This window comes from Scophthalmus maximus, chromosome 4 (assembly GCF_022379125.1).
Source record: "Scophthalmus maximus strain ysfricsl-2021 chromosome 4, ASM2237912v1, whole genome shotgun sequence".
NCBI classification, from domain to species: domain Eukaryota; kingdom Metazoa; phylum Chordata; class Actinopteri; order Pleuronectiformes; family Scophthalmidae; genus Scophthalmus; species Scophthalmus maximus.
The window spans coordinates 22,182,881-22,205,983 of NC_061518.1; the positions used below are offsets into that span (position 1 = coordinate 22,182,881).

General features: G+C 42.4%; 1 protein-coding gene across 6 annotated transcripts in view; it reads left to right on the top strand.

Annotated features, from left to right (window-relative positions):
- Positions 1-22,121, top strand: part of LOC118302802 (A-kinase anchor protein 13) — a 98,848-nt gene extending 76,727 nt beyond the window's left edge. For 5 of the 6 annotated variants that reach the window (XM_035629245.2, XM_035629249.2, XM_035629250.2 and 2 more), the window contains 18 exons: positions 201-313; positions 610-756; positions 1,058-1,314; positions 1,685-1,810; positions 2,251-2,368; positions 5,013-5,261; positions 5,391-5,467; positions 6,847-7,028; positions 7,987-8,069; positions 8,169-8,357; positions 10,993-11,139; positions 12,349-12,422; positions 13,383-13,427; positions 14,761-14,811; positions 15,109-15,381; positions 16,239-16,418; positions 16,864-17,164; positions 19,099-22,121. In XM_035629245.2, the coding sequence (XP_035485138.2) occupies positions 201-313; positions 610-756; positions 1,058-1,314; positions 1,685-1,810; positions 2,251-2,368; positions 5,013-5,261; positions 5,391-5,467; positions 6,847-7,028; positions 7,987-8,069; positions 8,169-8,357; positions 10,993-11,139; positions 12,349-12,422; positions 13,383-13,427; positions 14,761-14,811; positions 15,109-15,381; positions 16,239-16,418; positions 16,864-17,164; positions 19,099-19,151 (2,665 nt within the window). In that variant the 3' untranslated portion in view covers positions 19,152-22,121. The remainder of the gene's footprint in view (positions 1-200; positions 314-609; positions 757-1,057; positions 1,315-1,684; positions 1,811-2,250; positions 2,369-5,012; positions 5,262-5,390; positions 5,468-6,846; positions 7,029-7,986; positions 8,070-8,168; positions 8,358-10,992; positions 11,140-12,348; positions 12,423-13,382; positions 13,428-14,760; positions 14,812-15,108; positions 15,382-16,238; positions 16,419-16,863; positions 17,165-19,098) is intronic. The other variant, XM_035629247.2, reaches the window with a different exon arrangement.
- The last annotated feature ends 982 nt before the right edge of the window (positions 22,122-23,103 follow it).

The window sequence follows — 23,103 nt, forward strand, 5'->3', positions numbered from 1 at the left end:
ACTTTTCCATTTCAACGAAATTATGTCAATTTGATCTTTTTTCCTGTGCTAGTTTGCCTTCTTCCATCTATGAATGCTTTATTTGACCACGACACCCACAGAGCGCCGTCTGTGTTTATGCAGCTTGAGGGGTATCTGTGGTCATGACTGGTTATGAAACAACACTGTTAACATTTTATTATCATTATCTCTCCATTCAGTCCGGTGTTTGACGAGATGCCCATTAAAGGCCTGCGGTATCTCTCCCAGTCCACCGACTCCCTCAACAGAACCAACCAGGTCACAGAGTCCATGGAGTCGCTCACTGATGAAGGTCAATACATACACACACACACACACACACACACACACACACACACACACACACACACAAACAAACTTTCACTCAGATAATCAACATTATTTTTTTTACCCATCTTTTATCAAAGCCAGTTAGAGAATAATGACTAATAGTGGAAAAACAGCAACCTGATATTTTTTTATTTAAACTGAGCTCACAAATTAATAATCTAACGGTTGAAATGAAAGGTAATAACATCATAAAAAAAATGTGTCACAAACTGTATACTGAGCTTCGGATTGTAAATCAAAGCTGTGTTGTTGGTCCAGGGACGGAGATGATGGACGGGCAGCTGATGGGGGAGTTTGAGGCGGAGGCCAAGGAGCTGGAAGCTGATTCGTGGAGTTTAGGCGTGGAGCAGCAGTACCTGCAGCAGCTGGACAAGGAGCTGGTGAAGAGACAGGATGTCATCTACGGTACATCTCATCGCCACACAAGACTATTATTAAACAAAACATGCTCTTCAAATTGAAGTGAAAGATTATTAATTACTGTTGCACAGATGGTATTTTTGCAGTCAAGCTTAGCTTTTGATTAGAATCTACTAGGCTTAAATTTCAATGAAATGATTCTGAAAGGCTCATTCCTGGCAATTTAAAATGTGCGGTCACATGATAGTCACATGATGTTGCTCCATACTGTACATCTGTGGATGCATCTAAATCTGCTGCTTGTGTCATCCTGTGACCGAGTCTCACTCCCTGGTGTGTCCCCCAGAGCTGATGCAGACGGAGATGCATCACATCCGGACGTTGCGCATCATGTCGGAAGTCTACAGTAAAGGCCTGCAGAAGGAGGCACAGCTCGAGCTCCAGACAGTGGAGAGGCTGTTGCCTGCTCTGGACGAGCTTGTGGAGCTCCACACGCAGCACCTCCTGCGCCTCCTGGAGAGGAAAAGAGAGTGCCAGCTGGAGGCAGGAAGCCTGGAGGGAGGATTCATCATCAACAGGATAGGAGACATCCTGGTCAGCCAGGTCAGAGGAGGGATGAAGTGGTGGGACGGGGATACAGGTCCTTTTCTTTACTTAACGCCTGTGTGTGTGTTATCACATTGGTATCTTTTTCAGTATACACACCAACCTTGTCGGGACCAGTAGTCCAGTTCCTGCATTCATTTACATTTATTTTTTAACTAAATATTGTTACACTATCAAAACATTCTTTATATTTCTCCCAGATCACTGCTTGAGTTTAGAAAAGAAACAATCGAGTTAAAATAAGAAAGAAAAAGCTGTGCCCTACTACATATAGTGTTTCCATAAGTTTCTACCTTACTGTATTTTTTCTGCTGCTGTACCGCTGATTTTCTTGAGTATTCATTTCTTTCATATTCTGCTGCTCTAGTTCTCCGGATCCAGCGGTGAAAGCATGAGGAGGATATACGGGAGATTCTGCAGCCGTCACAACGAGGCAGTCAACTTGTACAAGGACCTGCTGACCAAAGACAAACGCTTCAAAGCCTTCATCAAAGTAGGGCCATCACCACAGCCCTCCATGTGTTTATGACATCTTATCATGTATCTATTTTACAGAAGTGTCAATTTTTAGAGTAAGAGCCCTAACTTCTGTTTTGACTTGCTAATGTGTTAAGCGGGGAGCTTGTCCTATCTCTGTCTTGCTTCTCTTTTATTTTTATTCTTTGCATATGTGCTACATTTCAATCAGGGCGTGCATTTGAAAAATTTGTGCAAAAGTCTTATTACCCATGAGACTGTATTTCTTGATAGTGATCCCAGCCTTGTGTCACTGTTTTGTCCATAATCACAGTAAACACCCTCTTTGGTATCATTATAGTATTGTTGTTCGGTGGATACGTTTTATGCTCATTGGTTATTTGAAATATAGTCTTGTTTTGAGCCACCTGTTGCGTGGGCAGGTTTTACCTAAGCCACTTTTGTTGATTGTTCCAGAAAAAGATGAGCAGCAGCATTGTGCGCAGGCTTGGTATCCCAGAATGCATCTTGCTGGTGACCCAGAGGATAACAAAGTACCCCGTTCTGATTCAGAGGATGCTGCAGCACACTAAAGGTGAGCTTCGTGTCAGGCTGTTTCTCCGCGGCCATCCGTGCTTTAACTGTGTGCACACACGTATTTGAACTGGGGAGACAAGACAGGGGAATGATCTTGGACAAACACAGATTATTATTGCAGACTAAAGACGCGGTCACACGCGGATGTCGCCGGGCAAGTTCACCAAAGTTGAACTCAACGTGATTTGCGCTGCGGATTTGCTTCGCCTCTGGATTTTTTATTTGCCCCCCTCGCTCGTGAGTGAATGGGTAGCGAAGGTTCGCCACTGCTACATTTACGTATGTGTGACGTGCATTGCAGCTCTAACTTGATTGTTCTTTTCGGGGCACAGTCTGTGCAATTCTTGCTGCCTTAACCTAATCTTGGTCTCAAACCTGTAGTGCTATCACATCTCTAGTACAACTTTATTTAAGGAATCAATAAGAAGAAAATTAGAAGAGTGAAATGTAATGTATTCCACTCTTTCTAACTGCCAATGTAGATTAGCAGAGTGAACTTAAAGTCATCGAATTTAAGGCAGTACATTGTAATATTCTGTCACAAGCTTTATCAGAGTTATTGCCTTCAAATTGAAACTGTGCTTGTGGGCTGCATTCATTATGCTCTCATCTAAAGGATTTTTTTTTTCCATAAACCCATGACACAAAACAAGACAGAATTAGGGCAATTAATGCATTAGGATCTAGAAAATACTGCCGGTTTACAAATCATTAGAGAAACAAGTTGATTTGCAGTTCAAAGCCCATTTTAGATGTGGTTGAACAAGTCGTAACACTGCTGTCCACACCAGTGTCACTTGTTTTAGGAAACAAATATTTCACACCATATTTATATCTGATTTAAAGCGGCTCTCGTCAGTCGGCCTCCCACTGTGTACATTCTCTCTAATCCCCCCCAAAGCCTGTTTATAGTTCCATGTGGGATGGGAGAGCTCTGAATTGATCCCCAAGGTGATTTTTAAGACTCTCTCTCGCCAACTCTCATATATAGATGTGTATATATATGACCGTACACCACCACTTAGATTGAATATTTTTATGCTTATGACGACTGAAGTACAACAGCCTCATGGGAAAAATAAATGTTTTTTGAATAAATGTAACATGTAGAGTCCAAAACTCAGGCGAAAAAGTTTACAAGACAAGTATGAATATATATATACATATTGACTGTGTCATAGTCGCTTCCCAATGTATGTTTGGAATAACTTTGATTTCCAGATTAGCTGCATAGTTAGCCTGTGCAACGGTAGACTGAGAAAAGAGCAGCTGCATGTTCAACAATTTAATATACTCCAAACCATTTACTGCTATAGATCAACATTTAAAAAAAAGAGACTTGAATATGAGAGTGGTATCAATATTCTGTTCTCTTTAGCTCATCAGTTAAAGAAGATGTTACAGCCAGAGGAAAGCGAGCTTAGCTTCACACAAAGTATAGAAACAGAGGGGAAACAGGTACTCTGTAACAGCCTCGTAAGCCGTTGTAGTTAAGATCCAGGAAAGCTACATTCTCCATCTCTTTTTCTTTTTACTCTGGGCTCCTCTTTAAGTCATTCTTAGAAATCTTGGAAACTTGAGAAACTTATATAATAGTCAGCACACAACTGGCCACACTAAGTGACTAACAAGTTTAGTGCAAGAAGGTTTGAAATGCTGATCAGCTACAGATACAATAGGTCAGGTCAGGAGTTTTCATAACTCGAATAAATTGGATTTTCTGTTCATCTGTTTTGACACATTGCTCTTGACCACAATACAGTTTAAAATATCCACCAAGTAACAAGCAGTAGAGGGAAACGTCTTTAACCTTCAAATCATTAGCGTAGAGCTTCATCAGTGTGCATTGTTAAACACATTATGCTCTACATCCGAAAAATCCCATTAATGTATGTTGAATGGACCTTTTCAGGAAAGTGGGAAGTCATTTTTTGTGAAAAGAAGATGTATTCAGAATATCTATTGTAATTAACCACAAGAGCAGAAACTGTTCAGTCAGTGACGGCAGAGTCAGTGTTGCATACAAATGACTGAAACTGACATTTAAGATAAATGGGCAGAACAGTGTAAAGTGTTCAGTAGCAATATTCTTATTTACCGAAACTTCACGAGGAATTATTGCCCCTCAAGAGCGAGGAATGCGGGCGAGACAAACAAATATTCCCAATGTGGTCACCTCAAGTGCAGCTTTGGCCCAGCTCAATCTTAATCCACCAACTCAAACCAGAAAAAAAGGTGTATCACCCTCTGTGAGCGAGTGGAAATGCAGGCACAGTTAAATGTCAAACGGGTACCAAAGTTTCACTGCACCTTCTGCTGTGCATAAACCCATAAACCCGGCGACACTCCACCCATCTGGTTCTGCTGTGTTAGTCTGGAGACATTAAATCACCAATTGGACTTGTCTAACACAAACGGCTTTCGCCCGCTTTTGCACCTGTGAAAAAATAAACTCTAAAGTCTCCTTTTTTTTTCACATAAAGCCAACGAATCAAATCGACAGACCACTTTGATTTTTATCCCCTCGGTAATGAGGATTGGCGTTAAGTGTTTCGCAGTCTGGTTATAATCTAACCTGATGCAAACACCAGACTGCCGCGCCGCTGCCTTCTCTCACGTCTCCCGTCATTTGCCGAACGCAGAGAGCGAGGACGACTTCGAAGACCTGACGGAGGCCGTCCGGCTTGTGAAGGAGGTGATCGCGGCCGTCGACAGCAAGGTGAACGAGCACGAGAAAAGGCGGCGTCTGAAGGACTTCCACGGCCGCATGGACGGCAAGTCCATCATGATGAGGAAGAGCGGCCAGATCTTCGCCAGAGAGGACCTGCTGAGGAGGAGGCTGATCCACGACGGAGCTCTGCAGCTGAAGAACAGCCAGGGAAGACTAAAGGGTGAGGCGGGGATTCCCAAGGTCGTTAAATGACTAACATTAATCTATTTCTCTTTGTGAATGAGGAAATATACTGTATGCATGTATGCCTTATCCAACCATGACAACTTTTCTCCCATTGATCCTCCAGATGTCCATGCTCTGCTCCTGTCAGACGTCTTCATCTTCCTCCAAGAGAAAGACCAGAAATATGTCTTCGCCATGCTGGTAGGATCCTGCTGTCATCTCTCTCTCCTTCCATCTCATTCTGTCTCTCTTCTCTCCTCCCTCCTTCCTTTATTGTTCCCCTCCCTCCCCATAGTAATAAAGATCTTACGAGCACCGCCAGAGATGTTGTTGTCATATTTTCCTATCCCACTGTTGTTGCTGTTTGCGTTAGCTGCCCCGCTTGGCATTCCCATTGTCTAACACTGCCTGCCTCCAGCTAGTGCGCTAGCTGCACCTAATAAAGCTGATCTGGCCCTTGGCATCTAACCCAACTGTGATAAATCATATGGGCTCATATGAGTTTGAGTCATTTTTTCCTTGTTTACAGGACTCACAGTTTCATGGCATGGCGCACACACACACACACACACACACTGTTTCTCTCTCACTAACACTCACCCTCACACACACATGCATCGGGGGGGAGGAAAACAGAGGCAGGCCTGGGGCATAATAATCACATCCATCATTAAAAAAAAGGCTTGGCATGTTTTGAGTTCAGGCTGTTGACATTGAATGAGGAAAAACATGTGGTTCCAAATGGATGGCAGCCACATGACCCTGACTGCGTCTTGGGGAGGGTTCACTTCACTCCTGAGGTTTGCCCACTGTACCAACAGACGTCACAGCACCTAGACAGGAGATATAATATGAGTTATGTTTCTGTGAAGCTGTGGCTAATATTAAGGAATCCGAACTACTGAAATCCAATGGGCTTCAACCAGGGTTCTTTTTAATACGTGTTCCATCTTCAGCCACAGACGGTGCATCTTCGCCGAGCTGCAATGGAAAGATAGTCAAACAAAGAGGGTATTAAAAATGGCTCTAACTTGTGCTTTGAGCTTAAAAAAAAAAATCCATCTCTGCAAAGACATTTAATTATTTTAACCTCAGACAAGAGATAGCGGGGAAAATTTCTTCAGACAGAAAAGAAATAAAACAGCAGTTTAGTCGTGTTACTGCACTAAAATGTGCTTTGGAGTTTTTGCAGCCTTGAGGAAGTGGCTGCTGATGCAGTCAGCTGACTGTAATGTGGATTATAACCAGAATCTTATTTTTTCTCCTTTCCCTTTTATTTCTTATATTCATATATTTTTCATTCCTCTACAACCCTCCTTTCCTTGTGACCTTCCCTCTATCTATCTATCTATCCCTCTGTCTCAAATGCATTTGTTTCTGTCTTGCTTTCCCCCTGCCCCCCCCCATTATCCATCTCATCTCTTTACCATTCTCTCCCCCGTCTTTTTGTCTTCCCTCCCCCCTTCTCCTCCTTGACCCTCCCACTGTCATCTTTCCTTTTCTTTTCATTATCCTCCCTTGTTGCCTCCCATCAATCCCTCCCCTACTTCCTCACCCTCCTCCTCCTCCTCCTCCTGTAGGACCAGCGCTCCACGGTTATCTCCCTCCAGAAGCTGATCATCAGGGAGGTCGCTAACGAAGAGCGCGGCCTGTTCCTCATCACGGCGGGAATCGAGAAGCCGGAGATGATGGAGGTCCTGGCCAGCTCGAAGGACGAACGCAACACCTGGATTCAGCTCATTCAGGAAGCCATGCAGTCCATGTAAGTAGGGTATATTTATATATATCATTAAATAATTTGGGGGTTAAATATGAACATACTTAAATGCTTTAAGGCATTCAGGTTGCCCCTGTTACATGAGCATGCTATTCCCAAATCATACCCTGACCTGCACCATTTACACTCACCCATAACCTTGATTGCAAAACAAAATCTACCTTCATAAAGCTTTACATTCAGGTCTCGTAGAGTTCACCAATGGTACATTTGTGCTGTATCCCAGGAGTTAGACCAAGCCCAAGTCTCTAGATAGTAATATACGTTAAGCTGCGGCTGAGCACTGTGCTGTCAGGAGGATTAGCACTTCTCTACCTGGGGAAGGGATGTACTCAGGGACAGTCTAATGCTGGATCGGCTTCAAGGGCAGCTCTCAATAAGCAGAGGATTATTCCGCCGCAGCCAGCAGGAAGGAGAGAGATTTAATACTCTGTTCCTCTTTCTCCTTGTCGGACTTCCATCAAAATATAAAGCTAGGATCAATTTATTGGCAGAAATTGAGGAGATAAAAAAAAGTTTGCACTGATGCTCAGATGGTCTTTTCCACTGAAAACACAATGTATATCAAAATTTTTGGCACTATCTGGGTTTTTGAATGTTTTGTCCTGTGGTGTCATTGTCGTGCATATGAATTGATTATAGATAGATAAGTGTTTATTAGTCCTGTTTTCAGAGAATTGTTTAGTTGAAATATGAATAGTGCATTTTTGCTGGACAAATGACACATTTGATTGATTATAAAATTCCTGTGGAATTTATATTTATGATATAAATAGACCAACTGATTTCAGCACTCTTTATAGATCTTGTTACAGATAGTTCTAGACATGCATATTGTGAATAGTGTTGATTTTGCTAAATTTTAGATGATGATTGTTTGTAGATTTTGTTATTTAAGGCTCTAGATTTGATATCATACATTTTTTTATCCCTGGTTGGACAGGGAGAAGGATGAGGATGAAGGGATCCCCAGTGAGACGGAAGATGACAAGAGACAACTAGAGACTAAAGCCAAGGAAATGAGAGGTGAGGGAAAGAAAACAGGGGTAAATTGGCTCCCAATGTCACAACACATTTTCCTCACGTCTCCCTCTCTTTGACCGCATGTCCGTCGCTGCTGGTCAGACCTGCTGAGGCAGAAAGACACAGAGATCATGTCTCTGTTGGAGGAGAAGGTGCGGCTCTTCAGGGGGATGTGGGAGGGCTCGAGTCCAGCCGCAGAGGCCTGCCAGCAGGCCGAGCCTTTCTTCCGATCAGCCTGTAGCCTGGAGCCGCCCAGAGGGGCGTCCATCATGAAGGATGCCCTGCAGGAAGGTAAGACGGAGAGAGAGTGTTTATCATATCCAGAATGTGCTTTAAATGCATTGTGCATCGAGCGTTCTTGGCAGAAAGGCAGAATGGACTGAATTGAACAGAGCGAAAGAGTGACAGTACCTCATCTCATGTAATGAATGGTAATTTTTTAGAGCAGAAAATAAATCTTCATTCTTATGTCACATGACCACATGAGGTTTTCATCAAATAAACAATTCAGTTTCCTTTTGACTCCCACAAACGACACAGAAGCTTGTACCACCCATATGGATGGCCCGTTGTGGTTGTAGACACATTGTTGGTTCTCAGGAGAGTCACCTGCTGTAATTTTGTTTTCATACTCGCATGGAGGACTGAATTATATTAACATTATGTTAATAGTAACAGTATTTTGGACAACAAGCTGACAGCTCTACCTGTGAAGGTAGACCAGGGGATTGCAAATTCAGACACCCTGGGCTCAGACAACATCAGCACAGCCTCCTCCTGTAAACAGGAAGTGTGTCGTTGCCATGAATCCAGTCAGTCAGTCAGTAGTCTGTTAGTTAGTTAGTTAGTTAGCCAAAAGTATGCAAATGATCTACCAGTTTATGCGACCATGGGTGGACATATGATTTTCACTGGATTACCCTCATACTGAAGAAGTCTTGAAAGGCTCTTACAAGAAATTGTAAGTCACACTCACCAAAATAAGTCAAATTATATGCATATCATGTCAGTGTGTTCAGATATGACTGAATTATTTCTCCAAAATGGAGTGCGATTTTTTTAAAACCCAGATTGAAGACAAAATCAGCAAACCATATTACAATATTTGTGTTTTGTTTTTCAAACACCAGCACCCACCTTTACTTTCACCTCACCCACCTCACCTGCTGATCCCTCAGTCCAGAGCTTAGGGTGAAATGCTATAGGGGAACTATTGGTTGTTGACATTGACAGATGTCAACAATACTAACTAAGCGACGGACTAAAGACCAGTCCATCTTTCTTAGGCAAATTCACCGGTTACGATTCGATTGGTAGCCTTTCTGTTAAAGGTTCACAATGCACTTCTAAGGACCGCCTTCAACCGTTTGCTTTTGAGTCTGCATCTGCATCCAGAGATGACACTAGCTAAACTAAATAAAAACGGGTTGTTGTTATTATCATTAACTATAAATCCATCAGCAGAAACACACCTCGAGAGATATTCTGAAAGTAATTGGCTTGTTAGTCGGATCTTAACGGAGGTTGGGGGGGCAGAAGTTTGAGGATGGTGTTTTTGTTTTGGGATGATTTAAATAGAGTGTGCGAAGAAAAAAAATGATTTTATTACAGCTCTGCTTGGCACTTTGGCAGCACTGTTCATCAAATGTGTATGAGAAGAAAGCAGCATGAGCTGAGAAGTGAAAAGAGAGAGAGAGAGAGATGCTTTAAATTGTGACAAAGAGAGAACGACGTGTGGTGAAGAGAAGAGAAGCTCCCTGCATTTTCTGCATTTGAAATTGATTTTAAATTGAAATAACCTGGGTCTGAAAACTTAAACTTCTGCAGAAATACCTGATGTAAAAAGTGTTTCAAACCCGAGTGTGTCAAAAAGTTTTCTAAAAACATTTTATCTTGTTGAATCTTGAAACCTAATTCCACTTGTTTTCTGGGCAGTTAGATTTTTTCCCCCCACTTAATGGAAAACACTTTTAAGATTTTTAGTCCGAAGACTTTTTTGCGTTCTTATCATTGTAGTAAAGATGCAGAATAAATAGTGTTGTAAATCAGTTTCATTTGCCATGCAGAAATCATCCAGCTCTATCTATATATTGGATTTACCAAGATCTGCTTTGTGTTCTGGGCATTTGCATAAAAAAAAAAAAAATCCCAAAGTCACTCAATTTAAACAAACTGTCTGTGGTAGAGTTACTGGATTGGTCAGATCTGTGAGTAATGCAAGGCAGTCTGAGGAAATGGGTAGGAGATGCAGCTAAGCCCGATACTGATTTCTGAGTACTGCTGCAGGAAGAGTACTCACGAAAAAAAGACATTTTGCAGGTTCAGTAACTGTGACATTTTGTCTGCAGCTCTAATGCAGGAAAGATGTATGAAGAACAACTTGTGTAATGGTTTTCTAGGAAAAGGTTTAGCTACAGTATTACAGAATGTATTTTTTCGCCTCCTCCTTCTAAAGCCTAGGGCTGTAATTGTCCTTATTTGATATATGAATTGGCATCAGTAATGTCATATCTTCTGCTTCCTCAGGCTATTGTGTTTTACTGTGAATCGACATCCAACCCTGATGGCTCTGTTTCTCCTCATGTTTTCCGGGAAGGTCGGCGTCCTGCGTGCACAATCTGCATATGGCTACAATACTGAATATGTACATCCAGAGCACATATTATCTTAGGAGGAGAATATATTTTCAACTTTTAGTGGAAGAGCTCTGTGGCTCAAACAGATTGTCAATTGTTGCTTAGCAACTGGAGCCTATACCAGGTTGAGTGCCTGGTGGGATTCACGAGTGCAGAGCTGAAGTGTAACACAGTTAGCCAGGATAATTCACTTACTGACCTGCACGTACATGTTTGTGTGTGTGTGTGTGTGTGTGTGTGTGTGTGTGTGTGTGTGTCTGTGTGTGTGCGCGCGCGCTTGTGTGTCACAGTGGAGACGTTACAGGCACTGGTGAACGGCAGCCTGGGTGGAGCGATGGCCAGTGTCCAGGAGGGAGTAGGCGTGGGGCCGGTGTGTTTGCCCCGTCGCGCCGAGACCTTCGGAGGCTTCGACAGTCACCAGATGCACAGCAGTAAGAGTAAGTCTGCTGCTGCCGGATGCCTGTTGATGTTGTTGGGTTTTTACTTTGTATTTTTTATGGAGAGTGAACTCTGGCCAAGCTGCATGTTTGAACCCTTTAACAGTCAAACACACTGCACCCTCACCTGCTTGTCCGGACGACTGTATCCATTCAGTGACCGCCGAAAGCCCAGCGTGGTTTGAAAAGTAAATATTTCAGCTTTTTCCCCTGAAAACAGATTTTCAGCAGTCACATAGCATCAGGGACTACATCTGGCACTTCCCTCAATATCCCCGGTCAGTACAGATGGGCTAAAACATTTTAAACGGGGGCCTGGACAGCAGAGCTGAAGTTTCCAAAGGGAGCCGCGGCCGGAGGCGATACCTCTGAACTGGTGGCACACACACTCCGAGCGGGACTCGACTGACAGTGTGGCAGAGATTGAGCCATAAGAAGTCCACACTTCTACTTCTGCAGAACTGATCTGAAACAAATGCAGGATATTTCGCATTGTCCCAGTGCGACATTTTAAAAACTACATTCTGCCCTTATTTTGTGCTTTGGGTACTTGAAAAGTGCTTTATAAATCCAACATATTATTATTATTATTATTTTTGTTCGAGAAGTAGAAATATTAACAATTGACAGTTCAGTTTTTTATTAAAATTAGATGAGACTAATGAACTAATACTAGTGGACTACATTAGTATTACAAATTAATGGCAGTTAACAGTGGCAGATTTCTGCGAGTGTGGAGTGAAAGAAATGCAAAAGCAAAGTTTATAAATACAAATATTAATATGATAAATAAATGGTAGATAGTCAGGAAAATAGTACAAAAATATAGGCTAGCAGTTCTTTATAATGTATTATTAACTTCATAGGCCACAGTTTAGAAATATGTGTACAACAAAGAACAAGCAGTTTTAATCATCAAACAGAGATGACATAAGTCTGGAACTATTTTATTATTCAACTTTAATATTAATCAGTGTTTATTTTGCAAATTATGCTGTATATGTGCTTACATAATTGTGTCATACACCTGTATGTGACAGCCTTCATAACTTGCTTATGTCACATATTTACACGGGTTTCAGTATGTCGTATTAGTATTTTGTTTATGTTGCCCCCTATTGTCATATCCTCTCATTGGGCACCTCTCTCTGAATGTGGATTTTCTTCCGCCTGCCTAATCTTTTCTCCTGTGGTTTCCCTTTTTGTCAGGTGGAGACAGAGACGAGGGGGAGGATACGGTGGGAGACCTGCGCAGGACGGAGTCTGACAGTGTTTTGAAGAAGGTCAGTATCTCACCAGCCAATTATTCCTGACTCAGAAGAAGCAGCTACGCCTCCACACCTCGATGAGAAACTTGAGGCCATGTGTGGGGGTGCGTTTTGTCCTCTGACATCAACAACACCATTAAGACGAAGGTGGCTGCGTCTCTCCCTCCAAAGAATTAGCCTTTCGACTTATCCTGCCGGGCCCCCATTGCTAATGGCGACCATTGGTTGTGCAAGAATCCAATATTGGATGGAAATAAATAGACCGCCTTTAGCTGCGGCCACTCTGGTTCTGCACTGGATGCCAGCCTTTTTAGTCATTTATCCTGCACATGAATAAATGAATGCTTTAGTAGAACCAAGCCACTGCGGTGCATTGTTAAACAAATCCACTTTTCTTGTCTCTGAACCAAGACATCAGGCAATTTCTTCTACCTGGTCAAAAGAGTTTAGCCCTCAAAGAAGGAAGTGTGTGCAGGAGTCAGTCTCTCCATTATAAAACCAGATTGCAGAGCTAATTCAAGTATTCAGTTTTCTATTATGTCAACATTAGTTTACAGTAGTTTTCTTTGTCAATGGGAAGAATACAGTTTTAGAGATTCAACACATGGTAATGTACCAGCTGCAAGGCTGCTGTGTTCCTGTATCAGCTGTTCATCATCAGAGCCAGATACAATTAGATTTTTACAGCACGCCCACATGTGCAGCTATAACCAATCACTCGTATTCATACTGTACAGTAGGCATCCTCACATACACTAACTCTGCACACATTCGATTCAATTCATTTGTATTTGTATAGCGCCCAACCACAACATACATTATCTGGAGGCACTTTACATAGCGAGGTCCAGACCTCACAATATTACAGAGAAACCCAACAGTAACACACATAATGAGACACACTGGCAGACGAGTGTACAGGATTGTGTTACCTTGTTCTGGCTGTGCTCAATGTGTTTTTGTGTTGATGTGCAGGGAGGAAATGCCAACCTACTGCTGCTGCTGAAGAGGAACAGTGAGGTAACACTGACTTCCTGTCTCTCTAATTAAATCGGAGGTGCTGTTTACATGGAAACTGTCGAAACTATGTATCAACAACATTGTTAGCAGCGTCAATAAACGAATTAGCCGATACAGGACGTAAAATGCAGCCAAGGTCGTAGCTGTTGTTCTGTGGATGTTTGCGTTAGTAGCACTATTCAAAACACACAGAAATGATGTATCTGTTTTAAACAAATTGCTCAAATTGCAACTGATAGTGGAAGCACACTGTTAATAGAAGAAGTCATTTGAAAATGTCCATTGGAGCAAGCTTAAGGAAGAAACTGTGAATTGTGGATGAGAATAGAAGAAGCTCCCAAAGCCGGTAGTAGTGTAAGACAGCAGTGGAACTTCAATGGAAATGTAAAGTAGGCAAACCAAAATTATTCTGTGTCATGGATGCCCTTAATAATATACAAAATATACAGTATGGTTTACATTCTGTTCTAATAAAGTAAAAAAAAAAGAAAGAAAAGAAACAATGAGGTGAAAAAGATCAACTCCAAGTTGTCAATATTTAATTTTGATATGTTTGTCTAATAGTTCTTAACAGTATTTTTAATGAAAAATCATTCAAGTGCTTTTTTTATTCATAAGCATAAAGGTCATGGATGGTTCCAATCTGTTGAATAGAAAAACTGAAGATGTACGTGTAAAATATTACCTGCAAAAGACGCCGAAACTCTATCTTGGTTGTTGTGTTTTTTCCCCCCCTCGTACAGATGTGCTTTTTTAAAATAAATGTTATGTTGTGCAGCTCCATCTGAACATTAATTGTAACATTTTGCGTCCCGGTAAACACTGGTGGCAGCTGAGAGCTCAGTGGCCTTGTCTCTTTGTAAGTGTTCAGAATGGAAGAAATGTCACACATCTCTGTAAACTGAAGTTGCTTTGATGCTGGATTAGTCTTGCACTGGTAAATTCAAATTACATCAATCCACATGTTTAAAGTGAAGCGGAGCCGCCATACCCGGCATATTTCAACAAGCAAAGTCGAGTGCAGCGATGAGCAAGGCAACATGGAACAGCTTTTTTTTCCCTCCCATATAACAATAATAAAAATAATGATATGATCTTTATTGAGAGAGCACTTCTCAAAATAGAGATTACAAAGTGCTTCACGTAGGTAAACAGTCAGCAAAATAAACAAAACAAAACAAAAAAAAGGGTATTTTTTTAAAAGAGTATGAAGAAATATAGTTCAGAAGAAGCTAAAACTCAAGTAAGTTTGTTTCTTTTTGAAGGGATTTAGACAGAACAGAGAAGATGTGTCGATGTTTGATGATACTCAGTGGTCTCTGTTTTCCAACAGCAGGTCCTCCACAGTGTCTCCAATCTGCATCTCCTGCTCAGCACTCTGCAGGTAAGATGTATCCATGTGCTCCATGTCACACCTGAAATGATGCAACTCTGTGTGGCTTTCGGCTGCCGGTGTGAATTTGAAAGCCCATAACTTCTTGCGGACCCTCAACAATGTCTGTGCTCGCTGCACAATGCTCAAACTGCCTTGTGCAGTGTGAATGAGGCTACACATTCAGAGAAACAAATATATATATATATATATATATATATATATATTTTGAATTCGACCCAATAATAGCAGGAGGCATGTGTCCCGACTGATCTCTGTGCGGTGTCAATCTGGTCCTGTCCAATCCAGGCGGTGGTGGTCCAGCAGGACAGCTTCATAGAGGACCAGCGGCAGGCCCTGAGCGAGCGCTCCTCCTCCTGCACGTCCCTGTCGCGGCCGCCCTCGCGGCCCAGCTCCCTGGTTGAGCAGGAGAAGCAGCGCAGCCTGGAGAAGCAGCGGCAGGAGCTGGCGTCCCTTCAGAGGCAGCAGGCAGCTCATGCCGAGGAGAAGAGGCGGAGGGAGAGGGAGTGGGAGTTCAGGGGAGAGCAGCTGAGTGAACGGGAGGTGCTGGTCCACATTCAGGTAACTGCGCATCACTCTCGTTGTTATATATGTATATATGTTTCCATGAGGTTGCAATTCTTCATGTAACCCTTTTTCTTTTTTTTTTTAAGGAGACTGGTTTTAGGATAATTAGCCTTGTACTGTGTTTTTACCTGAGATGCTATTGTGAAATAAATTCGTAAGTTTGGTTTCAATGTGTTAAAAGCTGCGTAATCTTTGAATAAAGCTGAGGAGGATGAAAACACTCTGGAGTTTTGTTAGAAACTGTGTGTTAGCACACTGACTCAGTTGCTTGTCTTCAGACGACAGGGTTGTATGGGATTCCTTTAAAGAACTGCAGTCGCCGCTTTCCCCTGCAGTCTCTCGGCAGAAATCATTCTGCTCCGTTATACAGTTGCCGTGGCTCAGGTTTTACGTCGGATGTTCAGTTAGCAATGGGCCAAAGTGACTCTTATCTTTGAACACAAAATGCTGCAGCTGTAGTATCAGTGGAAAAATAGTAGTGAGAGGTTAAAACACATTTAATGCTTCTTTGGCCATTATTCAAAGCCGTAACTCTCGTAACCGGAGGGGAGATTCTGAGCACATTTCTGCAGCTCGACTGGTCGGCAGACTCGTTTAACCACGAAGCGGTAATTCTAGCAGATATCTGTATTATCTCACTGCAGATAATATTTAACGTATGGTAGTTATTTACTTGATCGATGCCATTATCTCAGAGCAATCATTTTCATTTTGAAATGCTACAGTGATAACAGAGACCTCCAGATAATCCTGTCAATGTGCACAATGATGGAGTAACTTGTCAGTGCCTGAAACCTTCCCATGTCCTTGAGCTGCGCTATTTCAATGAATCCATCGATGCACCTCCGCAGGAGGAGGAGGTCCTGAAGCAGCACAAGAAGCTGGAGCAGGAGAAGCAGGAGCTGCACAGGAAGAAGGAGGAGTACCAGAAGGACCTGGAGAGGCTGCGGGACGCACAGAGGAAGCTGGAGCGGGATAGGGAGTCTGTGCAGCGGCACCTCGACAACATGGGGGAGCTCCGTCTGGCCGAGGTGAGCAGGGACACTTTGAAAATCATAATGAGAACCCGACCTGTTGCTTCCTCTTCCTCTTCTGCAGTGGAACACTTTCCTGAGCCTGGAAGGATTCAGTGTTTTACTCTGTAACACTTCAGCAGGGTCGATGTCAATGGATGTCCATATTTGCAGCTTGAACCGGTTTCCTCTTAAATTTGAGTGTACTCTTGGCCTGATGAATGGCAGAATGATATTTCCAGGTTTTAATGTTAAAACTTGTATATGTAAATAATAATATGTATTTTAAATTCCATTTTCCACCATTACATTTTTTTTTCTGGAAACATGTACGCTGGTGTTTTATCTATAAGATAAGCTTGCAAAAACAGAAGGAAAAAAAAAATCAAATCTTTCCTCCACAGTCATTTACAGATGTAGACAACAGCTGTTTGTCTGTCTAACCTCCTCCTTCCACTTCCAGAGGACTCCCTCCACGACGTCTGATGATTCCCAGTTCCCCGGCAGCTCCCAGTCTCTGGAGGCCGACCCGCTGGAGCTCTCCTCCTCCTGCTCCCTGCCCAGTCCGCAGCCCCAGCAGTCCAAGCCCAAAGGGAAAAGCCTCAATCCCTTCACCTTATCCTCCTCCAACGCCAACGTCAAGAGTGGCGAGGCCAACCACCAGATCTCAAAGAGCCTGCTGCAGCTGGCCAAGAGCAAGAGCAAAGAGGGGAAGGAGAAGAAGAAGAAGAAGAAGGGCAAAGGAGGCAGCGGGCAGACAGGAGGTAGAGAATGAAAAGGAGGGGACTGCATGGATTTACATTCGGTTAAATTATTCAGCTTCTTACATTGAGTGAGCGGGGTGGAGTGAGGAAAAAAATCCTCCTTTAAAGTGATGAATCTGTTGCCTTAAAAAAGTTTGAATCTAGTTGTCGTATCTATCTATCTATCTAAATCTACAAACGTATAGACCAGACCATCTGCATTGAGCAATAAATGTAAAAAACATAATTCAAAGCTGATAGTAATGCCATTTTGCGAAGGAGAAATCCTCAGAAAGTTTAGTGACTGTGGATGTTTTATTTCTGCGAAAAAAACTGCCCGTGAAATAAACCCCCGACAGAATCATCGGTGTTACACTATGAATAAACCACGACACAGAGAAATATGACTTCAGTCTTTAAAAAAAAGATTAAAGCAGTTGTTACTGAATGACACTGATCCTTGAGCAATTAAACGATGAGTATTACACGTCATGGTCGAACACCCCGGTGATGTGTTTGAAAGAAACACGGCTTCTGAGTGACGCTTAACATTACACTGCTTCTTTTTATCCTTCACCTCGCAGTTAATGTCACCACAGTCCACGCTGCTGCGGCACATTTACAGCACAGAGGCCGCACAGCGTAGAACGCCATGGCAACCACCCCATGCTGCATGTTTAAGCTCTGAGGATCCCGTTAAAACCAGTCAGCGGCTCACCCACTGGCCAATCAGATCAGTGGAAAAGGGTCCAGGGTCATCGTTTTTCTACAGGATCCTGATGGGGACAAAACTAATTTACAGTTCATTGACTAAATGTAAAGGTGAATAGATATTTAAATACGGACGAATGAGTTCAACCATGTCGTGTTCCAGACTTTTCACTGGCCCTGCAACAAACGATTATTTTCATTATCGATTAATCTGTCTATTATTTTCTCCATTAATCAATTAGTTGTTTTGTCCATAAAATGTCATTTAATGGTGAAAAATGCCGATTGTGTTTCCCCAAACCTCAAGATGAGCTTTTGTTTCGTCCACACCCCAAACATATCTAGTTTACTCTCACAGAGGAGAAAAGAAATCAGAAAATATTCACATTAAAGAAGCTGAAATCAGAGAATTTTTCATAAAAACTACTTGAACCGATTGATCGATTATCAAAATAGTTGGCGGTTAATGTAGTAATCTATTACTAATGGATTAATCGATTAACTGTTGCAGCTCTACTTTCCACGTTTCCACTCTGGTTTGAAAAGAGAGTTTAGTCCAACGAAAAGATGCAGCTGCATAGTTTTGATGCTTTTTTCCACTCCGATTCAATGACTGCAGCCCAGAATGACATGAGGAGAAGTTGTGATGGTAATTGGAAATAAAAACTCAGAAAAAAATGTCTACACACTTATTAAATATTTGAAACGGACCTCTTTTATCTGCTTTGGCAGCAGACGCCAGCCTGTCAGTTGCTTTCTTATGAGCATCACATATTCGTGATTGTATTACGTATTGTTCATCACCGCGCTAAAATATATTGTTTATTTAACTGGTGTTTCTGCAGCAGTTTCACCAACAAGTATTTATTTAGACGTTGTTTTGTTTTTATTACCAGATGTGAGCAGCTGGTTCCTTTCCTTTGTGATTCCCATCACAGGGATCAATTTTAGAGTAAAGCGTAGATACATAAGAAGGTACAAATACATTTCTCATATGAGCAGTGACGACGGCACAGTGAGCTGCTCGCTGAGGCGGCCTTTGTCAATTCTTTAATGGAGCCCGCTGACGGCACGGCGAGCCGGGCGCTAAGGGATTCGATCGATACCGCGCAGGTTGAAGCCGCTCACTAACCTTACCCCGGAGAGTGAACGCTGCGACAGATCCTCAATCGAAACCCTCTCGCGGGAAGAGTTGTAACGTCTCGTGGCGATGACACTGACTCCTCTCTTCTCCCTCCTTCCAGATCCCCAGCACCACCCCGAGCCCCCTCTGGACGGAGAGATCTTCTTCTGCTGAGGGAAGAGTGCTCCTCACCATCCTCATCATCATCATCATCATCCTCATCATCATGCCAGAGGAATGTGTTATTGCTTAGTAGTAACACACATAGCTGCAGTGTGCTGCCAGGTTTTTGTGGCACCTTTGAAATGACATTAAAAAAGACTCTTTTTATTTTTATTTCCCCCATCATAACACAGAGCAGTTAAAGATTACATGCAAGTTAAATCAAACACCACTTTTTTCAGTTTTTGTAAAGTAGAATATGTTTGAGGGGGGGTTCTGTTATCGCGTGCGAGCCGGCATACGTGCACTCGCAGTGCTTTAAAACAGGGACTGTGGATTAGCTGCGCACATTCAGATATTGTTTCCTTTTTCCAAAGAAGTCTTTTTCATTTCTTCATTTCGAAGAAAAATATGCTTTTGTGACAGCTCCGTATCTCAATGAAAACATTTCACAGCAAGCTGCCTCACAAGCGCCACCCAAGTATGTAATTGTCCTAACTGCCTTCCTGCGTACAACCAGCCCCCCATCTTCATCAGTCCGTCCAACATCCACAATACACAGAATCACGTGGCTTTAACCGCACACAAACACGGACGCATTCCGAATGCAACTGCAAACGCCTCACTCCTAATCACCTTCATTGATTATAGAGGACTGAGGCCTCATCTGCCAAAACGTCGTGTCCTAGCAACATTTCTTAATGTTTCCAGTGTTTCGTTCCACAATGCTTCTGCATAAATCCACACCGAGAGAGGATTGGAGCCTGGCGGTCCTTTTACTCACAATTTGAAAGGCGGATGAGATTACCGACTTTAACTTTGTCTCCAGTTTGGAAGCGGAACAGGGGACGGCACGACAACCTCAGTAATGCTCAACGATGACTCCGTGCCGTCAATCATGTTCCCTGGCGAGGTTGTAATTTATTTGAATCGCAGATGTCTTCATTCTGGAGGGAACACTCTTCAGACGTTGGCCGTCTTGTTTTTCCAGGCTCAACAGTACGGAGCATATCTACCTTTGTCTCATGGCTCAATTCATGTCTTCAAGCGTGTTTAAGAGCCTTGGATGGATATTAGCTTGATCCCCGCTTTATCTGCCTGTCAATGGGCTTTTTATGCAGCCCTCATCTTTCATCCGAGCGCAGGCGAAGCAGGCTTCCCCTTCATGTTTTTTAATTGCATGTGACTCATGCAGGTCGCATACTGATGGCTTCTGTGTGTTAACTAGTTCGACTTTCTCTTTCAACCTCCCCTCGTTCACCTACAGGCGCACACGTCTGGTAGTTTTGGGAAATGGATGCTGTTCATTTGACAGATCAGCAGGTTTGGGAAAATGAGAAAGGACATTTATCTAAAAAAAACAACAACGCGTAACGCCTGTGATGTTACCTCTTTCTGTCTGAAGACTAAACCTACAATCTGAGTCTCTGATCATTTCAAATGAATCAACACACATCGGTGTTGTTAAGCACTTTGGTCCTAGTAAGTTGATGGATTTTTTTATTTTTTTTAAAAGGTATGAAAGATCAGCAAAGGAAATGTTTGCGTACTGTGGAATTTGGTAATGGATGGGCGCTGACGCTCACGAAACGCAACACTTGATCCAAAGCGAGAGAAATTGCTCAAGTGCACCAAGGATGCTGCGGTTCCATTTTGTTAGGTAATGTAAACAGGGGCTTGTAGCTTTAAAGTGATGTTACTTAGGTAACCCGCCTAGGTTTCAGCCCCACTAAGCCCACAGTGGGGCCACACCACTACCTGCTGGACAGGTAGGAAATAAATCCGGAACACGATCGACCTGTTTCTCCAGTGAACCACGGAGCAGCGTCACCGATCTGCTTCTGTGCTGCCTCTTTGTGTCTAAAACGGTCTAAGTGCTCGCTTGTTAACTTCGCTGTCCACTTTGAAGATTCACTTTCATGTCCGGGCTGGTTTATTATAGTGTGTCTTCCGAGAGACTTACAGCTCCGGCCAATTAGTTGCTTCATGTCTTTTGTTTATGGCTTTGGTGTAATCCTGTCAGAGAAAGAGGGGAAGGGGCTTCTTTTGTTTTCCTCTTGTCGCTTTAGTCGTCATTTGACCACTAGGGAGCACTGCCCCTATGACTAAAGGAAATCCAAACAAAAGAACAGCTTAAAAGTATGTGGGCTTTTCCATTTTTATATATATATATATATATAGATAGATATATATCTATCTATATATATATTCTCCCTACTATGCAAAATTGACATTCTTCTCAGCGGGTCATTGCCATACAGAGATAATGTGATGAGCGTGGGCTCTCACACTGACATTTTCCCCCACGGCATTCATAATTGACTGCAGAAACAAATAAGTTGTCAGAGATTGTAATTGGCTACTCAGTGGAGCCCGTCCGCAGCAGCTTTAATGTGGAGGGGAGGGGGAGAAGAAAAAAGACGGTCTAACGGTCGGAGGGAGCGACCGGGCAGAACCGCAAAACCTCTCTCTCTGTAAGGGACAATCAGCAGACGCGAGTCAGGGAAACGAGCTCCTTTCCCCGATGATGATAGGCCTGTCGGTGAGATGAGTGTGTCCATCAGGTGAACCCTGCGTAGCCTTAAATCTTCACAATAAAATGCACTAGAGTAGAAACGAGCATCTTCTCAGGAGAGAGAGAGATTGAGAGGAGAGCTTTTATACCTCGGCTTTGAAACGAAGGAAATGTTTGTACTATAAAAAAAAAGAAATGGTACACAACTGTTCTATTCTCAACATTGTAAAAAAAAAAAAAAAAGAGAGAGAGAGAGAAAAAAAGGGCAAATGTGTAAATATGATTTCTGTATAAAACAATCAAATGTAAAAAAAAAAATTAATTGTTCCATTTGTGATTTAATGCAACATTTTGTAAGAATGTTTTATTTATGTTTTATCCTCGCCCTCTGGGGTGATAAACAATGTAAAGTCACATTTCTCTCATAATGATAATAAAATAAAATAAAAAATAATGGACATTTTGAATAGTGGTCGTGTGTTGATTGCAGTCATTGTTTGTCTCCTGCAAGTTAAATCATTTAATTATAATTTAATAGCTAAAATATGTTTACTTGATACTTTTTATTTATTTAAATTGTATTTATTACATTACAATTAGTGCAAGAAGCTCAGTGCTTCTCGTATTCCCTTTTTGCACATTACTTCACAACCATTATTCTGATCACACACAAGCGCCCCTTCCTTGAGGACAGTGATCAGATTGAACAGTGGTCGATACATTGTCAGTGATGTACAGTATGTCCATGTGATATACAGTCAAAGACGAGAAGTTACAAGAGGCACACTTTTTGTAATGTTTCATCACTTTAAAAAGAGCCCATAATTGCAGCCTAGGGCTGCTCAGGCGCCTTTTGGGGGAAAAGAAAAAAGTCTGACTCGGACGTGTAGCCAATGAAATGATCAGCGTTTGACTTTGTGTGTGGTGATTTTCATTAAACACAAACTACAGTACTTCTACGGTACTAAAAAAGGCCTCCGCAGCGTCCCAGCCTCTGTGCTTTTAATGTCGTGCGTGTGACAGTAATTGGAATATCTTTTCAATATCAATATTCCCTTTGAGGAAATTCGGATGGGCACTTTTGAAAACTTTTGAAATACACTTAAAAGTAAAAGAAAATGGTCTGCAGATTATCAGCCATCGTTGTCTGTCCTGCGTCTTATTGTCTGACATCATTCCATTTCGACTAAATGTAACATTGTAAACGTTGAAGACCTCTTAATGTTGAATGAGGACAAATACGAAATCTCCACAAGGTTCATTCCATATAAGACACAAAAGGCGTGTTTGTTTTTCAGGCAGACACACCTCTGGCACTTGGTCTGTGTGTCCAAGACTTCTCCTGCTTGCACATTATCTGTATCTGTTGTCGTTGTTGTTTTTGGGATGCCTTATTAAAAACTATTATTCTCCTGACCCCCCCCCCCCCCACTAAATTCTGTTAATGGT